The sequence below is a fragment of the Pelodiscus sinensis genome, chromosome 11 (assembly GCF_049634645.1).
Source record: "Pelodiscus sinensis isolate JC-2024 chromosome 11, ASM4963464v1, whole genome shotgun sequence".
In the NCBI taxonomy this organism is placed as follows: domain Eukaryota; kingdom Metazoa; phylum Chordata; order Testudines; family Trionychidae; genus Pelodiscus; species Pelodiscus sinensis.
In genome coordinates, this window is record NC_134721.1 from 4,502,417 (window position 1) to 4,529,213 (window position 26,797).

The window sequence follows — 26,797 nt, forward strand, 5'->3', positions numbered from 1 at the left end:
GCAGAATGTTTTGCTTTTTTAAACATAAGGTTCATGAATGCAAAAGGATGGTCCTTGTTGATATTAGTGAAGTGTTAGAATGTTCCCCCTAAAATACTGCATCAGCGTTGTCCACTTTTGAAATGGTGTATGTGTGTATGTTTCTTAATATGTGAAGACTATTTTTAAATGCCATACAGTTGCATTTGAGCTAAAACTAAACTCTGCTATAGAGTAGACATTGTGCACGTGAAAGACCTGTACTTATTTATGTTGAAAAGCAGTAATTGTTGTTAGTTTTAATAGTCAGATGAAGTTTTTGTGTTTAAACTATGCTCAGGTGTCTGGGGAACATCAACTAACACAGTATTTGTACAGGACTAAGACTATCTCAAGTGCTCTACAGTTCAAGTATTCCATAGTTTTATATAAAATAGTCAATGGGTGGGGGGAAGAGGTGGGGAAAGACCTTCCTGGTCTAACCTGCTCTTAAAAATCTCCAATGACAGGGATTCCACAAGCTCCCTGGGCAAATCATTCCAGTGCTTAATCAGCCTTACAAGAAGATTTTTTTTCCCCTAATGTCCAACTTACACTGTCCTTTTTGCAGTGTAAGTCCATTGCTGCTTTGGTTTATCATCAGAGGTTAAGAAGAAAACCCGTTTTCCTTCTCCTTCTAAGAACCTTTTATGTACTTGAAAATTATCATCATGTCTCGCCCTCAATCTTCCCTTCTCCAGACTAAACAAATGCAATTTTAAAAGTCTTCCCTCATAGTTCATGTGTTCCAGACCTTAAATCATTTTTACTGCTCTTTTCCAGTTTGTCCACATTTTTCCTGAAATGTAGGCACCTAGAACTGGGCACTGTACTCCGGTGGAAACCTTAATTAGAAAAAATACTGTGTGTGTGTTGTTCACAACAAGCCTTCTAATACATCCCAGAATTATGTTGGCTTTTTTAGCAACATCGTTACATTGTTTTGACTCCTCTTCTGCTTGGGATCCACTAGGACAACCCCCAGATCCTTTCCCTAGATAGTCATTTTCCATTTAGTATGTGTGCAACTGATTGTTTCTTCCGAAGTGGAGCAGTTCACATTTGTACTTGTGCCACAATTATAGATATGGGTGACAGCTGCATATCTGTGAGTCTGTATGTACGCTGCGGAAGCCCCCATCATCTAGACCCATAGTGTCCAATCAGTTCTGAACTAGCCAAATTATTCTGAAAATGTAAATAATTTTGTGTTCCAACTAGCCACACTCAACCAGCCACATGGCCACATATGGCTAGTGGCTAGCATGTTGGACATCACGGATCTAGACAAGCCATTGGTGATCTCTGTCCAGTTCCTCACAGAAAGATCTCTCCATCATAGAAACCATTGTCATATTTGTTAGCATGACAACTGTGTTGGCCAGCTCAGTGCACAGTTCAAGAATTATGTGGGCCTAGAAACTGACTTGCCTGTCTCACCCTTACCAAGTGAAGGTATTAGTTGGGTGGTGTATGGAAGCTTACCCTACCAGTGGCACCATAGAGCTTGTTCTGGGACTAAAAAGTTGATTTGTTTGCAAGCTTGATAATTCAGAATCTTATATTCACCTAAAAAGAGAAGGGTTTGCTGTGGAGCAGAGTTGTGGAAAAAATGTGTGGTGTTTTTGTGGGGGGTTTTTTACGTTTTAAAAATGATTTTTTTCTGATGTTATCCTTTTTAAAAAATTGTCACTTTTTTATGTATACGGAATGCATGTAACATGTATCTAAAATGGGTTTGATACTAGAAATATTAGCCTGTCATTTAAATCTGTAAATGAGAACTAGATACTTTAACAATAACACTAACATCACTACCTTTTCCATTTATGTTAATGTCTGACAGGCCTATGACGAACAATACAGTTGTCTACGTTGTGTACTTGTAGCCATGTTGGTCCCAGGATATTAGAGACACAAGGTGGGCAAGATAGTATCTTCTTTTGGACCAGTTTCTGGTAAGAGAGACAGCAATAGTTGGTCCAAAAAAAATATTTCCTTAGGTACCTTGTCTCTCTAATGTAACTGTCTAGAAATTGAGAGGGGGAAATAGATGGAGCCATTAGTGGTGGAGGAAATGGTTTGGGTGGAGTTGTAAACTATTCCAAGAGTTTGGATTAAGTAATTTCAGGAAGGTACACTGGACATGTAATGGTGTGGTTCTGTATGCAGCTGGCTAGCTAATCTTTTAGCTGTTTCCTGTCTTCAGTTTATTTGGAGGTTTTCTTGTTTTAACCATAACGAATGTGGAAGCTGCTCATCAATACGACAAGTATGAAATGTACTTCGCTGACTCCACATGCCTAAAGTGCAGAAATGATTGAAGTAATGAAAACATAACATTTTATAAAGTAAAATGCAAACATTGGCAAATTCTATTAAGAAACCAAATAAAGGATTTGTGCACGTATTTAAAAGGGATGAAAATAGTTTTCTTTAGATTTTTTTAAGGAATTTGTTTCTACTGAATGAAATCTATAATTAGTGGTTTTATTTCAGGATTTTTTGTAATGTGTCCCCAGGTTTGGGAAAAATCCCAAGTGCATTGAAGGTCCTACCTTTTATAAATTTTCCAGTGTTTTTGTTGTTGCTTTAGAATATTGTTAGAGAGTTGGTCTCTTAAAATACTGTACAGCTTTTGGTGCTGTGTATTGCTTGTATTTGGTATTCTTTGAAGCTTGTCATGGTGGGCTTTTTAGTTTCCACAGTAGAATATACTTTTTCAAAATGTCACTTTTGTCAGAGGAAGGGTAAATAAACTACTCATAGAACTTAATAAGCTAATTTCTTCCAAAGCCTGTTGGTAATAAACTGCAAGACAAGCTAATCAGAAAGGGTTTTTTTAATTCATATGTTAAAATCTTCTAGGCCACATATAGTTAGATAAATTGAAATATAATTTTTACTCAGAATATACCATGTTTAATATCTTAGTAAAATATTATAAATACACACAGGGACCGATTTAAAATTTGACTTGTGTCCAATTTGTATTTGTCTGTATTTGGGGCTGTTCTTTGTTCTGCGGTAGAAAAGATATTTGTTGTATTACTAAACTAAAATTTACTTTTCTTGGGGCAGTAAAATACATAAAATACTTTAATAATTGTAATTTGTCAGTTATGACTGGGGTTTGTTATAGAAGACATATAATCATTAAAATTCTACTGCACATGCAATTTCATATTTGATTTGGATACTACAGGTTGAACCTCTCTAGTCTGGCACTCTCTGGTCCAGCAACATCTGTGCTGCGGCATGATTTTTTTGTTAGCTGGATGTCCACTTATGATTGCTGTGTCGAAGTTTCCCTCAGTCCCATAAAGTTTGTTTACAGTCACCAGTCCTAGCTCTCAGTGTTCTGTGCTGTTATTTAGCTCTAACTTACCCCCTGAATGTTTTCTAAGAGCCCAGTAAGCAGTGGTAGTCTTGTGTCATGCTTCTAGACAATACTGACCTCCCATGGTTTGTCAAATTCTCTGGTTCGGCATTGGTCAGGTGCTGAGGGGGCTGGACTAGAGAGGTTCAACCTGCACCTTGTTGTTGTTTAGTTTAAAGTAGCTCTAGTCGAGTGAAGAAATGTATTTGTTTCTGTTAGTGATAATTAGTTTTAAGTCCTGGGTAGGAAAAAAATATCATGGGCCGTACAGTGAACTTTGAACAATTTCTTTATGTAGCCTTGGGTAGATTGCTTATGTTGTGCATTGTCTTCAACGCTTTTAATATATGATGGTGAGCATATGTCAAAAACACATTGCTCAGTCAGAAGAGACTTTGCGCGGAGGGATAGCTCAGTGGTTTGAGCATTGGCCTGCTAAACCCAGGGTTGTGAGTTCAATCCTTGAGGGGGCTATTTAGGGATCTGGGGCAAATCTGTCAGGGATGGTACTTGGTCATGCTGTGAGGGCAGGGGACTGGACTCGATGACCTCTCAAGGTCCCTTCCAGCTTTGTGAGATAGATGTATCTCCATTTTAAAAAAAAAATCCTTATTTTTTGTCTTGTCAGAGAATAAACTCCGTTGACGCTGAGGTGACTTTTCCTTTTCCTGTAATAGCAGTCTGTGCAGAGACTTACTCTATTTAGGGCATGTCTACACTAGGAAATTATTTTGAAATAATATGTCCTGAAATAATAATTTAGAAATAGCGTGCCCACAACACAGGGAAGCCTCAAAATTAGTCCAAGTCAAGCTCTGTTAATATGTACGCACTACCTTGACTTAAAGCCCCAGAAAGCACTGAGGAGAAATTAGTTTTAATGACTCTGGGGAGTAGTTATTTCAAAATGGCGGCACCACTGCTTCTGTTTTGAAATGAGCATTATTCCTCATGAAAAACAGGAGTTGTTACTTTGAAATGACAGGTTTGGTAGTGTGGATGCTTTGTTAATGTGGTGTGTGAACACCTCCTCTTTGTAGCTCTCCTCTCTGTGGGCTTTGTCTTGCATTCCTTCTTTCCTCACAGTCCCATCCCTAGGTGATCTTTCAAAGAATCATAGAACTGGAAGAGACCTCAGAAGGTCATCAAGTCCAGCCCCCTGCTCTAGGCTGGACCAATTCCAACTAAATCAAGCCGGCCAGGGCTGTGTCAAGCCGAGACTTAAACACCTCTAGGGATGGAGACTCCACTACTTCCCTAGGTAACTCATTCCAGTGCTTCACCACCCTCCTAGTGAAATAGTTTTTCCTAATATCCAACCTGGACCTCTCCCACCGCAACTTGAGACCATTGCTCCTTGTTCTGCCATCTGTCACTACTGAGAACAGCCTCTCTCCATCCTCTTTGGAACCTCCCTTCAAGAAGTTGAAGGCTGCTATCAAATCCCCCCTCACTCTTTGCTTCTGCAGACTAAACAGACCCAAGTCCCTCAGCCTCTCCTCATAAGTCATATGCTCCAGCCCCCTAATCATTTTGGTTGCCCTCCGCTGGACCCTCTCCAATGCGTCCACATCCTTTTTGTAGTGGGGGACCCAGAACTGGACACAGTATTCCAGATGCCGGCTCACCAAAGCCGAATAAAGGGGAATGATGACATCTCTGGATCTGCTGGCAATGCTCCTCTTAATGCAACCTAATATGCCATTAGCCTTCTTGGCTACAAGGGCTCACTGTTGACTCATATCTAGCTTCTCATCCACTGTAACCCCCAGGTCCTTTTCTGCAGAACTACTACTTAACTGGTTGGTCCCCAGCTTGTAACTATGCTTGGGATTCTTCCGTCCCAAGTGCAGGACTCTACACTTGTCCTTGTTGAACCTCATCATATTTCTAGTGGCCCAATCCTCTAATTTGTCTAAGTCATTCTGTACCCTATCTCTACCCTTAAGCGTATCTACCTCTCCCCCCAGCTTAGTGTCATCCGCAAACTTGCTGAGGGTGCAATCTATCCCCTCATCCAGATCATTAATAAAGATATTGAACAAAACCGGTCCTAGAACCGAACCTTGGGGCACTCTGCTAGAAACCGACCGCCATCCTGACATCGAGACATTGATCACTACCCGCTGGGCCCGGCCTTCTAGCCATCTTTCTATCCATCTTACCGTCCATTTATCCAATCCACAATCCCTTAACTTGCTGGCAAGAATATTGTGGGAGACCGTATCAAAAGCCTTGCTAAAGTCAAGGTATGTAACATCCACTGACTTCCCCATGTCCACCGAGCCAGTTACCTCATCATAGAAGCTAATCAGATTGGTCAGGCACGACTTGCCCTTTGTGAATCCATGCTGACTATTCCTAATCACTTTCCTCTCATCCAAGTGCCTCAATATGGATTCCTTAAGGATCCCTTCCATGATTTTTCCAGGAACCGAGGTAAGACTGACAGGCCTATAGTTCCCTGGATCATCCTTCTTCCCTTTTTTGAAGATGGGCACTACATTTGCCTTTTTCCAGTCATCCGGGATTTCTCCCGATCTCCACGACTTTTCAAAGATAATAGCCAAAGGCTCCACAATGACATTTGCCAACTCCCTCAGTACCCTCGGATGCACTAAGTCCAGACTCATGGATTTATGTACGTTTAGCTTTTCTAAATAGTTCCTAACCTGTTCTTTACCCACCACGGGCTGTCCATCTTCATCCCATCTTGCGTCACTTGGCGCAGAAGTCCAGGAGCCGACCTTGTCCGTGAATACAGAGGCAAAGAAAGCATTGAGTACTTCAGCTTTCCCCACATCATTTGTCACTAGGTTACCTCCTTCATCCATTAGGGGCCGCACACCCTCTCTGATCACCTTCTTCTTGTTAACATGCCTGTAGAAACCTTTCTTGTTATCCTTCACATCCTTAGCCAGTCGCAATTCCATTTGCGCTTTCGCCTTCCTACTAACCCCCCGGCATTCTCGAGCCATACCTTTAAACTCCTCCCTGGTCATTTGTCCAAGTTTCCACTCTTTGTAAGCTTCCTTTTTGTGCTTAAGTTCACCAAGGATTTCCCCTGTAAGCCAGTCCGGTCTCCTACCATGTTTGCCTCTCTTGCTACGCGTCGGGATGGTTTCTTTCTGTGCCTTCAATAAGGCTTCTTTAAAATACTGCCAGCTGTCCTGGACTCCTTTCCCCTTCATGTTAACATCCCAGGGGATTCTGCCCATCAGATCTTGGAGGGAGTCAGAAACTGCTTTTTTGAAGTCCAAGGTGTGTATTTTACTACTCTTTTCTTCCTTTGGTCAGGATCCTGAAATCTACCATCTCGTGATCACTGCTTCCCAGGTTGTCACCCACCTCCACTTCCCCTATTAGTTCCTCCCTGTTTGTGAGCAGAAGGTCAAGCTGCGCACGGCCTCTGCTCGGATCCTTCAGCACCTGTGTCAAGAAGTTATCCCCAACATTCTCCAAAAACTTCCTGGATTGCCTGTGTACTGCCGTATAGGTTTCCCAGCAGATGTCAGGGTGATTAAAGTCCCCCACGAGAACCAGGGCCTGCGTGGTTTCACACAGCTCTCGTGGTTTCGGGGACAACTCTAAACGGAGGGAGACTGATGGCTAGGCTTGAAAGTCTGTTCCAGTGGATGCATTGTTGTGTTTGGTTGGTTGGTTTGGAGATTTTTCCCTCCTTGAAATATTTAAGTTCATGGTTCTGCTTACTTCAGCTCATAGCTGGGCTTGGTGGTGTGTGAAACCCATTCCCATGGGTCCCTTACTTTTAGTGGAGATCTCAGAGCAGGGGCATGTTTTGGGGGGACATCTGGCTGATTGGTGGTGGTTCTAGAGCTTTCACCAGCTTTTCCCACTCACGCTGGTTGCCAGCCAAGAGTCAGCAATGAGCTGCATCCCTGCTAAATAGCTAGTTTGGCTTCTGTCCCCATGAAGGGAGGCAGCTCCATTGTGTGAGAATCAACATGTGCTTGTGGATTTAAACATGACTTCGCAAGGAATAGGTTCCCTGCATTCCGTTCTTTGCTACTGACTGCCTTAATGCTTTTGCCCAAGTCACTTAGCTTCTCTCTGCCTCAGTTTCTACACCTAGAATGGAAAATAATAGTGGTTACCCACCTTATCAACTATTTTGAGATCTACGAATGAGACCCATGGTGGTGGTGTCAGTTGAATTTTTTAATGGTTGCAGAAAGTTATACCGATGTTAAATATTGGAGAGAGAAAATGGAACAGTATGCTGAGTCTTTTGGCAGGCCTGTCTGGTGCCTCTACTGCTTCTCATGACTCCGGCATGCAGCGACAAATGAGATTTATGATTCTCTTCACTTCACTTCTGTTGTTGTGTAGGCAACAGTGAGCTGTTCAGAATGTCAGCTTCACCTTGCTACTCTTTTGGAAACCTCTGCGCAGCAGGAAGGACCTAAAAAATGGATAATGTGAAATGGATAAACCGGTATAGAATATTTGACCTGCTCTTTGCCGCCACTCGGGCACAGCCAGGAGGAAGAGAAGGGACAGAAGGCAGAGAGAAGGGGAGCGACACGTTGTCGGATACTTTTGTTAGCTAGAGGCTGGTTTTGGGGTTCAAGAACAACACCGTAATAGCAATCCGAGCAACAATTCTCTTCTCAGCAACTAAAAGCTTTAGATTGGACTTCTTTATCAGGAGCTACCTTCATCTGACTATCTCACTGCCTACACTCATTAGTTTACCCTCTCCGGCCTCCACCCACACATTCATTCAGGGGCTGTATCTATTTTTGATTAGCAGGTTGTAGTTCTCTTCCATCTGCCTAATAGAGTACGTTTTCAAGCCCTTTTAAATAGGTTAGAAATAATACATCCAGCCTGATTTTAGTCAGGATAAATGCTCTCATTAGCTTTCCTTGGGCTTGACAGAGATAATTATAATTACCGTTTCTGTACTTGACCCTTGAAATATGTTGTTGTGTTCTGATAGCATACGTAACTCAGTATCATGGTCCCTTCATCATAACATAACACATTGGGTTGCTGAACATAAATCTAAGTCTCCTTTGGTTACTATAAACTAGAATTGACATTAACTGACCAAAATGAAAATTCAACATCTGTATTTGTCATATTTACATATTTTGTTAACTGTTTTTTGGGGGGTTACAGAAAGGTAGGGGAAGTGTTTAACAAATACACAAAGTCAGAGATGGAGTGTGAGTACAAGACAATATTTAAAGCAAATAGGAAAGGAATAATCTTAATCTGGCTCCCAAGTCATTGACCTAGGCTTTTTGTAGAAGGCTGCGGGGGCGCTTGTGTCTTTTGGGTGGATGGGGGCATCATTACATTTAGCAATCTGTTTGGCAGTTGATTAATTTTTCTCATCAATACAGTGCCTGCTGGTTATCTAGAACTTTGTTAACTAATCTAAAAATTCTTTATACAAATCGTCAGAATTTCAGCTGAGATCAGTAATCCTAAACCCTCTTCCTGCAATAAGGGTTTAATAGTCAAAATAGAATTTTCTAGACCCTGTAGGGGTTTTTTTTACAAATAGGCTGGCAATCTGCCAACTGTATTGTCCAATAGGCAAAGGTGGTATTTGACACATACTCAGTCCAAGTTAAATCTCTGTGATTTTTAGCAAATAATCAATGTCAACTTCAGCAGGTTCCATTTAGACATGCGAGCAGTTCTCATACCGTAGTGTCCAGCAGCTGGATTTTAGTTTTTGGGTCCAGTAACGACTAGTTTAATTTCTTCTTGCCAGAGCTATATGAAATTCTATATCTTTTGCAAGAATCATTTTGGCATATTCCCAGAAAGGCTCAGAGGTTAGCATAGGATTTATTTCAGAAATTTTTTCAAGTGATTCATTAGTTATTTTTAAATAGAACATCATTACATACAAAAGTACTACCACCTGGAAAGGAACGCACTGTAAATAAACGCGGATTAGAGAGAGACAGAACTTGGAATGTAGGCCCATAACCTATTAGCTAAGTATGAAGTCTCTTAGCTACCATGAAGAGTAACAGAAGTCCACGCTCTTTGCAGTTTCTCAGAATGCAGTACTTGTGCACTGTGACTAATTGTAATGTCACAATCACTTCATACTTAGAAGTGTTTCATTACACATGTAAGAACTTATAAACTTAATGAAAATGTACTTTTTTCAAGAAGTTAATGGAAGTTTCCCGGTAAAGCTACTTGCTTGTTATAGGCACGTGATTTTTCAAGCCCTGATTGTGTGTATACATTGGTAGTAGTATCTGATAACAAAACACCACGCTGTTGTTTGACTTAAAAATCCAGGAAAGTCATTGTACAATTTACTGCTTAATCTACAATACATATGCATGTGCTCAGATTCTTTAAATGTAAAATTGCTGCGGCATGTTTTCTTCTCTCTTTGCCTCAGATTGGGTAGTGCCAATTGAATTTCATGCTAATCTGCCAATGCAGAAATCACCGAATGACTGAAACACAGTAGAGAGAGGATATCTCCTCTTGTATTTGGGAGAAGTTGAAGGAGAAATATTTTCCAGTGGAAGAACTAAGTATAGATTTAAAGTCTTCCAGTGAAAATCCCATTCTGATACAGTGATCCTTCTGGATATGATCCCAGTGTGGAACTATATGTGGATGGTTCTCTCTTCAGGAGTGATATCTAAAAGTGAAAAGTGGGGGAAGAAGCAACAGTTAGTATTAGTGGGGAAGAAAGAAAAATCATCTTAATGTTCCTATAGAGCAGCGTTTCTCAAACTGTGGGTCCCAGTGCGAGCAACTTAGAGGGGAGTTGCGAGCAACTTAGAGGGGCAACTGAGAGGGGGGGTCGAAGTATCACAAATTTGAGAACCCCTGCTATAGAGAATCAAATCTTGGGCATGAGGGAGGAATAATTTAACTAAATGCAGCATATAGTTAAATAGAACCGAGCGAGGATTGGTTACAGAATTTTAGTAAGTTAATCCATGGCTGTTAAGGGCACATAACTAACGTCCCACTTGGGAAGCTTAAAGGAATTATTTGGGATTGCGGGATAAGCCACTTGATTTGTTTGTTCTCAAATGGTTGGCACCGAAATAGTTAATGATACTGCCTTTTCAATCATCGAATTAAGTTCAATCATTTAGAGCTCATTAAGATGCATGGGGAAGATCACACCACTCTTGGAGTTACTGTTTCAGACTCTCTGCAGACTCAGGAAAAGCAACGCTGCTTCAGTTTACATGCTGGGTATGCGAGGAAGGATTTCTTCACCACTGTAAGGGCTCTTTCTCGTCTCGAACCACTCCTTCAGCCTGGGTCCCAGCCAGAGGAGGTGGCATGCATTGAGAGGGCAGGCCAGAGGTGTGGAGGAATTGGCAGGGAGCCCAGAGTAGCACTGTACACAGAAGTTTGAAGCTGCAACCTGTGTTTAGGGGAGGGAATGCCAGGAAGGTAGGAGGAGACTTGTTCCAGAGAAGAAAAAGAAACTGGATTCTTACTGGCCTGGGGATCAGTGAGGAGAGAAGGGATAGTAGCCCATAAAACTCTAAGACAAGGACTTGCTGTTCAAAGGACGCTGTCAAAAGGTTTCATCCTGAAATGAGACCAGGAAGTGGGCTGTGCCCACGAAAGCTCATGATACCATCTACATGTTTTGTTAGTCTTTAAAAGGTGCTGCTAGACTATTTGTTGTTTTAAGTTTTTTCCAGTTACAGACTACCCCTCTGAAGCTTATAAACCAGTTGTATGTTTATAAGGACTTCCTGGCTTGTTTCTTTTGGGAAGTATGTGTTCTTATTATTGGAGACTATTCCAAGAAATGCAAACCTCAGATGGACACCACAACACTTACAATTCCAGAAAGGAGCATTCTGGGAACCTCTTTAAACACTGTTAAGTATTGAACTACAAAAATAAAGAGACTTTTTTTTTGACTCAAAAAACAAAGTTATTTTTGTGCATATATACAAGTTTCATGTTGCACAGATTCTGTCCTCCCGTCATTCACTTCTAACCCTCTTCTCGCAGTCATCTAGCTCCCATTCACTTATTCTCTTGTTGGGTCTAAGCAGTGCACAAACGAGAGACAGGAAATCTCAGAGTCCAATCTAAACCTCCCCTGCTGCACTTTAAGCCCATTACTCCTTGTCCTGTCCTCAGTAACCAAGAGGAACAAATTTTCTCCTTCCTCCTTGTGACACCCTTTTAGATATTTGAAAACCGCTATCATGTCCCCCCTTAATCTTCTTTTTTCCAAACTAAACAAGCCCAGTTCATGAAGCCTGGCTTCATAGGTCATGTTCTCTAGACCTTTAACCATTCTTGTCGCTCTTCTCTGTACCCTTTCCAATTTCTCCACATCTTTCTTGAAATGTGGCACCCAGAACTGGACACAATACTCCAGCTGAGGCCTAACTAGTGCAGAGTAGAGCGGCAGAATGACTTCACGAGTTTTGCTTACAACACACCTGTTGATACAACCTAGAATCATATTTGCTTTTTTTTGCAACAGCATCACACTGTTGACTCATATTCAACTTGTGGTCCACTATGACCCCTAGATCCCTTTCCGCCATGCTCCTTCCTAGACAGTCGCTTCCCATCTTGTATGTATGGAACTGATTGTTCCTTCCTAAGAGGAGCACTTTGCATTTCTCTTTATTAAACTTCATCCTGTTTACCTCTGACCATTTCTCTAACTTGCTAAGGTCATTTTGAATTATGTCCCTATCCTCCAAAGAAGTTGCAACCCCACCCAGTTTGGTATCATCTGCAAACTTAATAAGCGTACTCTCTATCCCAATATTTATATCATTGATGAAGATATTGAACAGTACGGGTCCCAAAACAGACCCTTGCGGAACTCCACTTGTTATCCCTTTCCAGCAGGATTTAAAACCGTTAACAACAACTCTCTGACTACGGTTATGCAGCCAATTATGCACCCACCTTATCGTGGCCCTATCTAAGTTATATTTGCCTAGTTTATCAATAAGATAAACAAGATAAGCAAGCTAGGGGAAATTGACTCAAAGGAGAAAATGCATCATAAAAAACAGCTGGAATTATACAAACTAGTAAATTTCCTCCTTCAAAACTAGAAAAATATTGAAGAAAAGAAGGGAAAGAGGATTACAATGCAACAGTCTGTCATGGCTTCTTCCTTTACAACTGTTTCAGCGAAAGTGATTGCATTAATATAATGTGTGAATGCACCACTTTACATCATTCTATATGCACTGGGAAAAAGCAGCACCCTATCACATGTTGCCTGGGATGATGCATATGTCTGCGCACACACACTGTTACTAGAACACTTCCATGTGCAGGTTTGCCTGTGTAACTCTTCGGTGCATTTTCTCCTTAAGAGAATTTTATTTCCTTAATGTAAGTAATGCTTCTTAGAAAATAAGGGGCACTTAAGGTGTGTAGGCGTGTCTTCAGCTCTACTCAATAAGATATATCATTGCTTTTATAACAGCATGGACAGGAATGCTCCCTGACCTCAGAGCATATGTACATACCCGGGATTGTTACTAGAAGGAAGAAAATAGTTCATGCCAGACTGACGCAAAAAGCAGTGGTTTGTGCATGCTTGCTCCTTCTTGCAAGCAAGCAGCATTCCCAAAGCTGTGTTCTCACAAAATTATAGCTAGCCAAAAAGCTGTATTCATGTTATACAATTATAGAAGGTTAATGTGTACCAAATAGAAAAAATATTTTTAATTAATTTTAATTAGGCATGACACTGACTTTTTAAATGATTGAGTATTTATTTCCACATTTATGGAGTACCAGTTTTCTTTGACCTTTCAGTAACTTCTTCATAGTAACAATGTTATTAATTCCTGGAAAGAAGCAAAGCAAAGAAACTGATATCTAATACACATCTCATATATTTAAAGCCTACAAACTGTGTTTTTTAAGTATGACCAGAAGAGGGAGTGTATAACATTCCCTATGTAATATTGTTTGCCAACATATTATTAAATAGCTAAACAATAAATATGTGATTTATATAGAGAGAGAACTTAAAAAATAAGTAAGCCTATATTGCTGACATAACCTCCCAACATTAAGGAAACTGAGAATGAATGACAAAAGTAGCTCTACCATTATCTCAGTGTGACTTTTTGCATGATTTAGTGGAACATGATTACTTCTGTAGGATAATTTTCAAAAAGTGGTAAAAGCCTAACCTCTTTTGAAATAACTTTGTCATGCTAGTAGCCCTAAATATCTCATGATAATGATTAGTGTAGCAAATTAAAGATAGTTGTTGCTATAGATTACGTAAATAAATTGGGTAATTTAAAACTGATCTTGTAAACCCTTATGTGAGTAGCCCTGTTGAATCCAATCAGATTCCTGGTGCACGTCAGGAAAATTCACATTTCGGGGTTTGCAGCACAATTTCTCTCACTTGTCATAGTGTAGATCACAAATTGTCTTGTCGACACCTCCCCATTGCAACTACACACACCATCATTTCTCCCACATGCAATCTTATGATATCCTTTTGTGACACTTGGGTCCCTGGAAAATTAATATTAGGAGAGTATTTAATATGCTAATGCAGGTTGGAAGGAGGAGAACTAGGACCACAAACACATCAAACTGCAGATTACTTGTTTACTGGCAGACCTGGCCATAACACAGGCTGTCTGGCTTCGGAGAAATCCATTTCCGATTGTACCGAAATGTTTGGGATACTTCTTGCAAACTGGGAATTCTGAAAAATGAATCAGAAGTGAAATTTTCTCCTTAGGACAGCAGATGCCAAGCAAAACTGACCTTCTGGTCCGTTTCTGGACTTTTAAGGTCTGGGGCTTTGGGACAACCCCGACATGCAGACTGCCCAGCGACACTGGGGCTTCCAGACTGCAGAGCCAACTGGTTGCCTTGGAGTGGGAGCCACAGACCCTGAAAGATATTATCAGGACCTCTAGGTGCCCATTTCTGCAGCAGAGAACCTGGGAGTCTTGGGAGTCCCTTTGTGAGCTGGGCCTTCCACGCGCCCTCCTGTAGATCCAGGATCTGAGCTACCGGTAAGAGTTGCCGCTCCGAAGCCTTCCAGTCTTTGTTCCGTGGCAAGGAGCCTACAAGCCTTGGCATGACGGGGCTGCCCTGGAGCAGCAAACTCTGGAAGCCCCGACTCTTCACTAGCCCACTGACAGGGAACCAGATAATTTGCAGCTCACTTTCATGAGACAGTTGAGGTTTAACTAATTGCCATTTTCTGACCGAAAATGTCCAGTTGGCTGTACTTACAGGAATGTTCCCACGCCTGTTTGAGTCATGCTGTGGGGATAATTACAAGAAAATTTGCCAGCATGGTTTCTAGATTTCTACTATTGCTTTTTTTCTGTAGTACTCTAAAAAGTATCCCTCTGATAGCAATGGGAGGCTAAAGTAAAGCATTTTGTCCAGTATGTTTCATTGTAATTCATGTCATATTTAATAATTTTAACAGTAATGTTATACTGTTATAGTCGTCACCTACATTTGGTTTTCCGTGTGTGTCCTTCTCTGAACCAGCTAGGAGTGTATTGGCTATGCCATGCAATAAAACACGTTAATGTTTCACATAATTTCCTTTTGTAAATAATGTGGTTTCTGCACTGTGCAACTCCCCCAGAACTATAAATCCTCTCAAGGTTTAGAAAATTAAAGTAGATCAAGATAATGTTAAATTTACACACACACACACACACACACACACACACACACACACACACACACGCGCGCGCTTAAGACGCCAGCCTAGCTGAATATGTGAAATATCATTGGCTAGTTGGGATAACAGTAACATTATCCAAAATATTACATCCATCTGCTAACCTAACATATAGGCCAGCAATGCCTCTCTGCCATTTATATTGGCCAAACTGTACAGTCTCTGCACTAAAGGGATAAATGGACACACATTAGACATCAAGAAAGGTAACCTATTGAACACTTTAAGCTCCCTGGACACTTAATAACAGATTTAAAAGTAGCCATCGATGACTCTTTCAGTCTTTCGTTTAGATGCTTAGATCTTGGTCTCGGATAATTGGGGATCATCAGTCAGGCAACCAGCCCCCCCCCCCCCCCCCCCAAGAGCATTACTTCAAAAAGCAGGCTGGGTTTTTGCATAACCGGAGGTGGGGGCTTTGCATTCATTTCCCCCTAGATATTCTTGAGAAAAAACACTGATGCTTTTTGTTCCAAGAGTCCATTTTTGTCTTGCTCAAGATCGTCCTTTGACACCCAGATCTCAGATCTGTCACAGCTCCCATTTTCAAGAGGGTATATCCAGTCCCAGCCCACATAAATGCGTAACCCGTTTATTTCATATGGTGGTCCCCAAAGACACTTCAATTAATTCAGGCCTCCTAAGGAGATTGCAGGAAATTGTCACGTCCGTCACACATACCTCATGTGAGCTGCTTGGGGAGGAGGAAGTGCTTCAACTAATACTTTTAATTTCTTCTGTGCCTTTCAACAGAGTGCTTCGGAAACAGGAATTAAACTTCACGATGCTGCTGGGAAGAAGGTGGCATAGACCAGGCCACCTCCCTTTTGTCCTCCATCCTTCTTGACCACCACCCAGCCTCTGGGCCACAAAGCTATCTTTTTATCAACTTCTAAAAATATCCCTCTCTGCTTTGCGGTTGGTCTAACATACAGGTGTCTGTCATGCGGTATGCCTCGGTGTCCGCAGTGTGTTAGTACAGAGTGGCTATTTCGGCAGCCGGCGCTATCTTTTGGCATCGTGTGGACTCTGCCGCTGAGGAGGGAGTGTGCTTTCTGGGCGGTGGGTGTCTCAAAATACCCGATTCACAGGGATAAGGCAGTGGGGCTGATCTTTGGTAGCAACCGTGCTCTGTCCGCAGCACCCTCAGTTTGTTCCATGGGGAAGCAAGAGGCCTGCCGGTTATTTAGAATGTGCTTGCTACTTCTGTGGCCCACCCCCGATGACCCTACTAGCCATGTTCAGCAGTCACTGAGATGTGAACGTATTTACTAGCCCTCTATTTCTGTAAAACTTGTAATCCTTGAAAGCAACAACAACAACAAAAAAAAACCAACATCGATAGGGCAGTTTTTGAGCATTAGTGTGAATATGATGTTTGTGTTCAGTAATAGGTGATTTTAGTATAAAAAGCGCCTGCATATTCTCAGTTGATAGTTCCATGTGCCAGACTGCAGAACCGTGTAACTAGTTCATATACCAGGGAATTTATCAGGCACCTCCTCTCTGTCCCCATTTCATCTTTCCAGGATTTATGCTAATTTTCCAAACACTGAGGAGCATCCAGCAGCTGATGATTTTTTTTTAAATCAAATGGCCAGAAGTGTTTCTTCCTTTTCGCCCTCTCTTCTCAATGCTGCCCTGCCAAACCCCCAAATCAACAAAAACAATTGTACGAGGCCCAGGAGAAGAGAAATGGAGTTATGGCTCGGGCAGTTTTTTCTAGACCAGGGGGTCCCCCAGTGTTGTCCTAGTGGTCTGTGACCATCTTGCAGGCGGGCTCAACCCTTCACTCCACCCCAGCAGTGGGGAGCTGCGCTGGCGCTCCAGCCCTGCTTTGCTCCTCCCTGCATGGTTGGAGCGCCAGGACTGGCTTCCTGCTGTGAAGGGAAGGAGGGAGAGCTCTGAGCTTCGCAGGCCGGATCCGACTTGCAGTGGGGGAAGCAGCTCCATGCGCTGCTGCTCGCCCTCCCAGTGGCTTGGGAAACAGCACCACAGGAAACTGCTCACCTAGCGGTTTTTCCTGCTGCTCCCATTGGCTGCAGTTGCAAACAATAGGAGCAGCGGAGTGCATGGAGCCAGATAAGAACCGCCCTATTGTTCTTATGTCCAATCCTGCATGCGCGCACATCCACACACACACCATGGAGACACCACACTCCCACCCTGCTCCTGTACTCTCACTCCTACCCAGACCTCACCCCCCACTACAGTTCATCTCCTGCCAAGACACACCCTGCCCTCAGCCTGCTCCTGTACCCAACCTCCCTGCCAGACCTTGCTCCTTCATCCCCTCCTCCACCCCACCTCTCATCCAGACTCCCATCCCTATCCCACTCCCTGGCAGCCCACACACTGAACTCCTCATTTTTGGACCCGTCCCAGGGTCTAGGGGGCCCACAAAATCTATAGACCTGTGACCCCAGAAGAGCTAATCTGACCTTGGGAAGCCCTAAACCTCTGTCCTCCCTTTCCTTTCTCCCCACCTCCATCATGGGGATGGAGCGTGAAAGGAGTGAGGTGAGGTGAGGTGTCTCAGTCCAGGGCCACATCACTGAGGGTTGGGCTTTTTGTTGATTTTATTGGTATTTTTTTATTTCTTTTAACTTTTGTGTGGCCCCTGACTGTTTCTTCTGTGGGTCAGTGACCCTCGACCCAAAGAGGTTCCCTGTCCCTGCCATAAATAAAGACAATGTTGAAACCTTGTGTTTTGGACATAAATTAGTATTTAATTTGAAGTTTTGTAAATTGACATGATAAAGTTAAAAGGCTTAATCTGATTTAATAATATTTCCTTTCTTACGGTTATATATGCCCCCTTACATTACAGCTGTGTAGTTAAATTTTTATGCGCTAGTGGCCCAATGTGAATAATATAGTATTTAAGGTAATTCGAGAGGAGCGAAGGCATTTTGGCATTATGGGTGGTTGGCTGGTGGTCTGCGGAAAGGTTCGCATTGAGCGGCGTGGGCTGCAGGCCGAGAAGTTTGAGAACCCCTGCTCTAGACTTAAAAAATGTCATGACTCCGAGAGCCCATTGTGTGATGTCACTGCAGGGACTCGACACAGAAGCTAATACTATTCGTCTGGGAGAGTTCACTGGAGAGCACGAAGCCCTCACTTCTAGTTCTGGGGGGTGAAAAAAAGATACCAGGCTTTAAAATCTGATACAAGCGGATAAAATCTGGAGCAATGCTTTTTATGGCTCTTTTGGATCCCTGTACAGTTGGTCTTGTGGCACAGTTCCCAGGCTCATTGCAGCTCGGCTCACCAGTCTCTTTGCATGCAACCCCCTTTCAGGTCTTCGATCTGTAGCTGTCACCTCTAGCTTATGGTGGTATCATCTAGTCGCCCTACTCTCCAACCAGGCCTGGGGTGCAGCCCCCCTGTCATCAGCCGTGATAACCTCAGCAGGCCTGGCTTAAAGTCAGACCCTGAAGTGTTGTTCCCTCCGGGAGCAGTGACAGAGGTACCCAGTGATCAAACAGCCTCCTTAAAGCAAAACAGTATTTATGTACAACAACAGCATTTTAGAGGCGACCAGTCTGAGAAGAATTAAACCAACGGCACGGCATGCATGTCTAGATGCCAGGTATCTAACCATCTGCCACACGGGGAGTCCGCTATGTTGAAGCATCGTAGGCACTTCCCTAGAGAGAGACCATTTCTCTCAACTTCAGGGGGAGAGTCTTTTAAATGCTTCCTCCTAACCCTTTGGAGCACCTCCTTTCCCCAAGACTGAGTCACTATTTTAAGAATTGATACCCCTGTCCTCTTCTAGTTCCTAGCATTGGCAGAACCGGGTTTGTGAGGAGAATGTAAGGGCTACACAACTTTGCCCGTGGTCTTTCCTGTATGAGGGGATGTCCTTATCTGGGACCATTATCTTCCTCCTGGGGAGAATTCGTGAAATCAGTCGTTATAAGTGGGTCGGAAACATTCCACTATCCCAGTATAAGTTAGATCAGTACATTCCTACAAGAATTTCTAATCACCACTATGGGTTCTGCAGTAACGATCTCACTGATAAGGCCACGCATAGGATTGATAAAATTCTCATATGGCAGCATTCTTGGATTATTATACAACAGCTACACAGTCATCTCACATGGCGAATAAGCTCTCTGGGTTTACAGGGCTCATGATGCAAAAAATAGACCAATTATACTTGTTTTAAGCTCACTAGCCATTTCTAGAACAGTTTTGCTTCATGTACAAAATATGTAGAATTCATTATGCTGTGGTGTTGCAGTTTCATTGGCATTTATGAGAGGTGATCTGCATTATTCATTCATAATGTTGCCACTGGCAACATTCTAAAACTCATGCCAGTGCAACCCTTTCTGCCCTGCTGTTTGGTATTCTGTGTGTGCAGAACAGTATTAATGCATTGAGATACATCCCCCTTTTTTTTGTAGTGCTGCGCACATGCAGTGAAGAGATGGAGGCACGTTTTTCTTCACGCTTTGCTGACCCCAGGGAAGCCATCTTTCTCCCAGTTCTGTAGTTCCAGTGTAGTTTCAATTAATGTTACTCTGCTGCGGGAATCTCATAGCAACAAAGACCGGGGAACTCGCTTCTTTCTTAAAGGCACATCTGACTGTTTGCCCTTCTCCCTGCTTCTACCTGTCTGCTCCATTCTTGTAAGCAAGCTGGCAGTTAAAAGCGTGATGCTTTTATACTCTGCCTACTCCCTAGCATGGAGCAGACAAGTGAGTGTATTAGAGATGGGGGGGGGAGGGCAGCATGAGATGGCTACACGCAAACTAAATCTCTGTTCGTACAGCTAATTTTAGGCTTCTTAACCTGGAAATGGTCCTGTTAACTGACAGATTAAATCGTTGGCTGCACATATAGAATCATCGAACACTAGAACTGGAAGGGACCTCGGAAGGTCATCAAGTCCAGTCCCCTGCCCTCACAGCAGGATCAAGCACTGTCTAGATCATCCCTGATAGATGTGTATCCATCCTGCTTTTTAATATCTTCTAGGCAATTTATTCCAGTGTTTAACCACCCTGACAGGAAGTTTTTCCTAAAGTCCAACCTAAACCTTCCTTGCTGCAAATGATGCCCATTGCTTCTTGTCATATCCTCAGAGGCCAAGGAGAACAATTTTTCTCCCTCCTCCTTGTGACACCCTTTTAGATACTTGAAAATCGCTATCATGTCCCCTCTCTCTTCTCCTTTCTAAACTAAACAAGCCCAATTCTTTCAGTCTTTCCCCTATAGCTCATGTTTTCTAGACGTTGAATCCCCTTTATTGTTCTTTTCTGGACCTTCTCCAGTTTCTCTACATCTTTCTTGAAATGTGGTGCCCAGAACTAGATACAGTACTCCAACTGAGGCCCAATCAGTGCAGAGTAGAGCAGAAGAATGACTTCTTGTGTCTTGCTCACAACACTCCTGTTCATGCGTCCTAGAACCAAGTTGGCTTTTTTTGCCATATCTGTTGACTCATATTTAGCTTGTGGTCCAGTGTGACCCCTAGATCCCTTTCTCCAGGACTCCTTTCTCTTCCCATTCTGTATGTGTGAAACGGATTGTTCCTTCGTAAGGGGAGCACTTTGCATTTGTCTTTATTAAACTTCATCCTGTTTACCTCAGACCATTTCTCTAGCTTGTCTGGATCATTTTGAATTATGATCATAGATTCATAGAATACTAGGACTGGAAGGGACCTCGAGAGGTCATCGAGTCCAGTCCCCTGCTCTCATGGATCCTACGCTCCAAAGCACGTGCAATCCCTCCCAGCTTCGTATCATCGCAGACTTAATAAGCATACTCTCTATGACATCATCTAGATTGTTGATGAAGATATTGAACAAAGCCGGTTCCAAAACAGACCCCTGTGGAACCCCACTTGTTATGCCCTTCCTGCATGATTATGAACCGTTACTATTTTTTTTAACAACTTTGAGCAGTATTTTCAGAAACCCAAACTTAAAACCCGTTAAGATCTTTCATGCCATAAGACAATTAAACTCAACCCCCTTTTCAGTGTTATTACCATAGACCGGTATTTTTTGGCTTTTTCAGAAAAGCACTTTACAATGCCGTCAAGTTGAAGTACAAGTTGGACCTCCCTGGGCTGGCACCCTTGGGACCTGAGTGATCCTGAAGAAGGGAGTTTGCTGGGCCAGGGAAGGTCAGAGTTTGGGCTCTCCCGGGGCTCCCCTCCTGGCTACTGCCCCAGCCAGTGTGCTGCCACTCCTGGATGCCACCCCACTCTGGCTGGGTGGCTCCATGCCTCTGGTCACTGGGGCTCCTTGCCCCTAGCCAGCAGCAGATCCGCACCCCCCGGCTAATGGAGCTCTGCTCTCAGGTGGGGGGCTCCCCACCCAGCTCTGCGCCGAATGCCAGTACCAGCCGCTGGCTGGGCTTCCTGCTCCCAGGCCACTGGTCCTCCAGGCTGCCTGCTGGCTTAGCTCCCAGCCACTAGCAACTTCTGTGGCTGCGGTTGTCTGGTTCTGCAATATCCAGGGTCCAGCAGTCACAGATGCTTCTGGACAGGAGAGTCCCAGACCACAGAGGTTCGAACCAAACATACACTGGGCACCGTAAAGGCCAGGTTTTATGGCAACTCCTACTACAGACAGAGTTTAAAGTTGCTTGGAAGCTTCCATCTCACGTGCCACATGTCAGCCAGCTATAAAGGAGTTACAGGAAATGTGTGAAAAAGCTGAAATAACAGAGGTGGTCAATGTGAGTGTTTCTAGCATAATGTGCAGAGGCATAAAATCACAGCATGTCCCCTCAAAGCAATTGTACGGCCATTCCATTACCCTTTTCTAATCTTCTCCCCACCTAAAATGACCCCGCTTCCTAATTCCTCTCCCTGCCCCTGCTTTTCCGTCACTCACCTCCCCGAATCCCGGTCAGCAGCCGGATGATTTTATAAATATTGCTACCTTCGATTTCAACAGCCGGTGATTGCATGATGCTCGTTAGCAGTCTGCTGTGCAAATAAAGTACTTCTGGGATCTGCACCTTTTTGCTCCTAAAAGGGAATAGACAGAAATGTTGCTGCCTCTAGAAACAGCTGTTTGTTGAGCCCTATGTATCACTCGCCCGTGGCGAGTGGATTTCAGCCGGTCGCTCTGTGCGCCCCATTCACTGGCACTGCGTGCATGCGCAGTGCGGGACTAGCGAGTAGCTCTCGCCGCAGTTTGTCAAGCCCTACTGATACGTGTAACCATGTAACCACTGACATTTTCAGCAGTTATACATTTTAACATCCCTCTTGGGACCTGACTGGAGCCAAATCAGAGAATTTGCCAAACGACAGGGAGGTCAATATCGTCTAGCAGCATTACTAACTCAAGGAGCTGATAGAGAAGGTATCTGAGCCTCTAGCTGTCATCTTTGGAAAATCATGGGAGACAGGAGAGATTCCAGAGGACTGGAAAAGGGGCAAATATAGTGCCCATCTATAAAAAGGGAAATAAGAACAACCCAGGAAACTACAGACCAGTTAGTTTGACTTCTGTGCCAGGGAAGATAATGGAGCAAGTAATTAAAGAAATCATCTGTAAACACTTGGAAAGTGGCAAGTTGATAGGGAACAGCCAGCATGGATTTGTAAATCACCAAATGAAATTAATGGGGAGCAGGTTTAAAACTAATAAAAGAAAAGTTCTTCTTCACACAGCGTGTAGTCAACCTGTGGAACTCCTTGCCAGAGGAGGCTGTGAAGGCTAGGACTATAATAGAGTTTAAAGAGAAGCTAGATAATTTCATGGAGGTTAGGTCCATAAAAGGCTATTAGCCAGGGGGTAAAAAGGTGTCCTTGGCCTCTGTTTGTCAGAGGCTGGAGAGGGATGGCAGGAGACAAATCACTTGATCATCATCTTCGGTCCACCCTCTCTGGGGCACCTGGTGCTGGCCACTGTCGGTAGACAGGATACTAGGCTAGATGGACCTTTGGTCTGACCCAGTACGGCCGTTCTTATGTAAAGAACAAATCATGTCAAACCAATCTGATAACTTTCTTTAATAGGATAACGAGTCTTGTGGATAAAGGAGAAGCGGTGGATGTGGTATACCTAGACTTTAGTAAGGCATTTGATACGATCTTGCATGATATTCTTATCAATAAACTAGGTAAATACAACTTAGATGGGGCTACTATAAGGTGGGTGCATAATTAGCTGGATAACCGCCCTCAGAGAGTAGTTATTAATGGTTCACAATCCTTCTGGAAAGGCATAACAAGTGGGGTTCCGCAGGGGTCTGTTTTGGGACCGGTTCTGTTCAATATCTTCATCAGCAATTTAGATATTGGCATAGAAAGTACGCTTATTAAGTTTGTAGATGATACCAAGCTGGGAGGGGTTGCGACTAATTTGGAGGACAGGGTCATAATTCAAAATGATCTGGACAAATTGGAGAAATGGTCTGAGGTAAACAGGATGACGTTTAATAAAGACAAATGCAAAGTGCTCCACTTAGGAAGGAACAATCAGTTTCATACATACAGAATGGAAAGCGACTGTGTGGGAAGGAGTATGGCAGAAAGGGATCTAGGGGTTATAGTGGACCACAAGTTGAATATGAGTCAGCAGTGTGATGCTGTTGCAAAGAAAGCAAACATGATTCTGGGATGCATTAACAGGTGTGTTGTGAGCAAGACACGAGAAGTCATTCTTCCGCTCTACTGTGCGCTGGTTAGGCCTCAGTTGGAGTATTGTGTCCAGTTCTGGGCACTGCATTTCAAGAAAGATGTGGAGAAATTGGAGAGGATGATTAAAAGAGAATGATTAAAGGTCTAGAGAACATGATCTGTGATGGAAGGCTGAAGGAATTAGGTTTGTTTAGTTTAGAAAAGAGAAGATTGAGGAGGGACATGATAGCAGTTTTCAGATATCTAAAAGGGTGTCATAAGGAGAGAGAAAACTTGTTCATCTTGGCCTCTGAGGATAGAACAAGAAGCAATGGGCTTAAACTGCAGCAAGGGAGGTTTAAGTTGGACATTAGGAAAAAGTTCCTAACTGTCAAGGTGGTCAAACACTGGAATAAATTGCCCAGGGAGGTTGTGGAATCTCCATCTCTGGAGATATTTTAGAGTAGGTTAGATAAATGTCTATCAGGGATGGTCTAGACAGTGCTGGGGTCCTGCCATGAGGGCAGGGGACTGGACTCGATGACCTCTCGAGGACCCTTTCAGTCCTTGTATTCTATGATTCTATGATTCTAACCCTTCCACTGCTTTCTGGGCTCGTAGAACACATTTATGGGTAAGTTAGAGCTAAATAGCAGCACCGAACACTGAGAGCCAGGACTGGTGACTGTAAACAAACTTTATGGGATTGCGGGAAACTTGGCCACACCCATATTAAGTGGATATCCGGCTAACGAACATCATGCCAGATCACGGATGTTGCCAGACCAGAGAGTGCTGGACTAGAGAGGTTCAACCTGTAGTTGAATTCTGTGAACCTCTAAATAGAAGCAGAGGACTTCCAGAATGTAATTCTTAGTGGCCCACTAAGATACTATGCAGTAAATACAAAACAAACAAACAAAGAAAAAAATACATGCCTCTGGTAATTAATTTTAACAGTGGATTATAGGTGAAGTGGATTTTCACAATGAAAATCCAGGAAAATATCCTTGTAGCACAAAGTTTTTTCATGTGGTTAATGGTCAGTCAGCATTTATGTCTCTTTCTTGAAGTTCTTGGGGAAGGGAAACACTGATGGCTATCTGATGCTATAAACATGCCAAACCTGTGAAGTGAGCTTCGGCCGTGCCTGGATTTATTTGTTTCTGATCTGTTTGATTAGAACAGTAGTCCCCAGGCTCCCCTGCTTTCCTGAAAAGGAAGCTGCTGAAATGCTATTCCTTGCTTCTGCTGGCCATTCTGGGTGGTGAAACAAATCAGCTGACAACACAAAGACACTAGTAGAAGCCAGATGACTTTTGTCTGGGCACCTTTGTATTTCAGAGACGGAAGCTGTTGTTTACTTTAAAAAATGTATTTGGACACAATTTGATACGTGTGAAAAGAAATGTTGGCTTTGATAGTCATTTAAAATCAAACAAAAAAGGCACAACCCAAGAAAAACACCCGCCAAACTGCCTCTCGTATTCTTTTCTCTCCAGTAGCATACGGAACTTTTTCAATTGGTCAGTCAGAAAATAGGGCAGAAGTTAGTAATTGAGCCATAGTGAGTCATTTCAGTGTAATTTGGAGGGGTGAATAATCAACTAATACCTGACTTCAGGTTTTAGCCACACTTTTGGTTTATGAACTGTCAGACATGATCTCCCCCTCCCCCCCCTTTTTTTTGTTTTTGGTTTGGTTTGGTTTGGTTTTTTGCTGCTGTGTAGATGGGATGTTTGCAAAATGGATTTTATAAAATTAAATAGGGTAGGCAGAGTTTACAGCAAATTATTCCATACTAATCAGTTCTACGTTAGTCTTCTGTCATAGGCATATAATCATTATTTCATCTGTTAGTATCCACACAACAATTGTGGGGAAGAAATTCATATTTTTCTTGTTAGCATTCAGATATAAAAATAGCCCATGAAAGATACGTCTAAACTGTATTGCATTTGAAAATGTTAAAAAGGGTAGAGTCCTATGGGAAAAGAAAATAAGATTGAGAGATTCTTGACATTTAGAGTACAAAGTAATTTGAGACAGTCATTCTGTTCTTGAGTATTATATGCCTAGTAGCTGTAAACGGGGGTATTAATATTCTCGTTAATGTTAGATAGTTTTAAATAATGTCTGTTTGTTGTACTGTATAGTCGGTGTAGATCTGCTAATATATCCGAGGTGCTAAGGTTACTTTAAAGAAACAGTCATAAAATTGGGACAGTAAGTGATTAGCATATTAACATCGTAAATGCCACCTTCTTAAACTCTAGCAAGTAGCTGTGAAAATAGAGGGATTAATTTACATCAGCAAGGACTCCTGGTATGACCATATTAAATAAAATTAGACTCCTCCTCCTGTTTTACTATTTATCTGCCAGGACCTTTGCGATTCAAGTGCACTTTACTGTAGTAGCAAATGTTACATAAACCCAAACATGGAGCTGGTTTGGAGTTTGTGGGCAGACCCAAATTATGATGCAAGGTTTTAGTACCAAGGGTGCAATGGAGCACAATCAAATTATGTGAATGGAAGTTAACAAGAAGGCTTTCCAGAACAGCCTTTCTTTTTGCACAGGGCTCAAAGCTCTGGGTAACTTTTCTTGTGCAGTTTTCAGAGACAGGAATTGGCAAACAGCCCAGATCTGCATGGAGTTTGCAGGAGGTTGGTATAGTTCTGTACTAACACTACATGGAACTAAAGGACGTATACGGTGTGCGTTTTCTAAGTGTGTTTATACTTCTGCCAGAGGTAGAGCTGAACACTGGTGAAGTCGTGTAGATGGTCTTCGCAGTTAGTTGATCAGAGTGGATAATCTCAAAATGAGGGATTAACTGCTGCAAGCGGCCCACATAAGCCATTCTGAAATGTCATTTGAGAGATTTGGCCAAAGTTCAAAAGCAGAAGGGAGTTGAGTTTGCTATTAATTCAAAATGCTGAGGTTTGCACTAAACCATCCAAGTATCCTGAAACAGTAATTTTTTTAAATGTACTAAAAAGCAGTATGATTGTTTACCTATTTGATGTCTAAAATTGGAGTTAATGTTTTAAAGTTTTAACTGGGTTGGGGGATATCTTATTTGTGGT

General features: G+C 42.7%; 1 protein-coding gene across 10 annotated transcripts in view; it reads left to right on the forward strand.

Moving 5' to 3' along the window:
• Window positions 1-26,797, forward strand: part of ATXN7 (ataxin 7) — a 178,632-nt gene that overhangs the window by 107,852 nt on the left and 43,983 nt on the right. The window contains exon 1 of one of the 10 annotated variants that reach the window (XM_075938498.1): window positions 24,227-26,374. The exons of the other annotated variants lie outside the window; for them this stretch is intronic. Coding sequence (XP_075794613.1) covers window positions 26,239-26,374 — 136 coding nt within the window. The 5' untranslated portion in view covers window positions 24,227-26,238. Of the gene's footprint in view, window positions 1-24,226; window positions 26,375-26,797 lie in introns of those variants that run through there. 10 annotated transcript variants of the gene reach the window in all.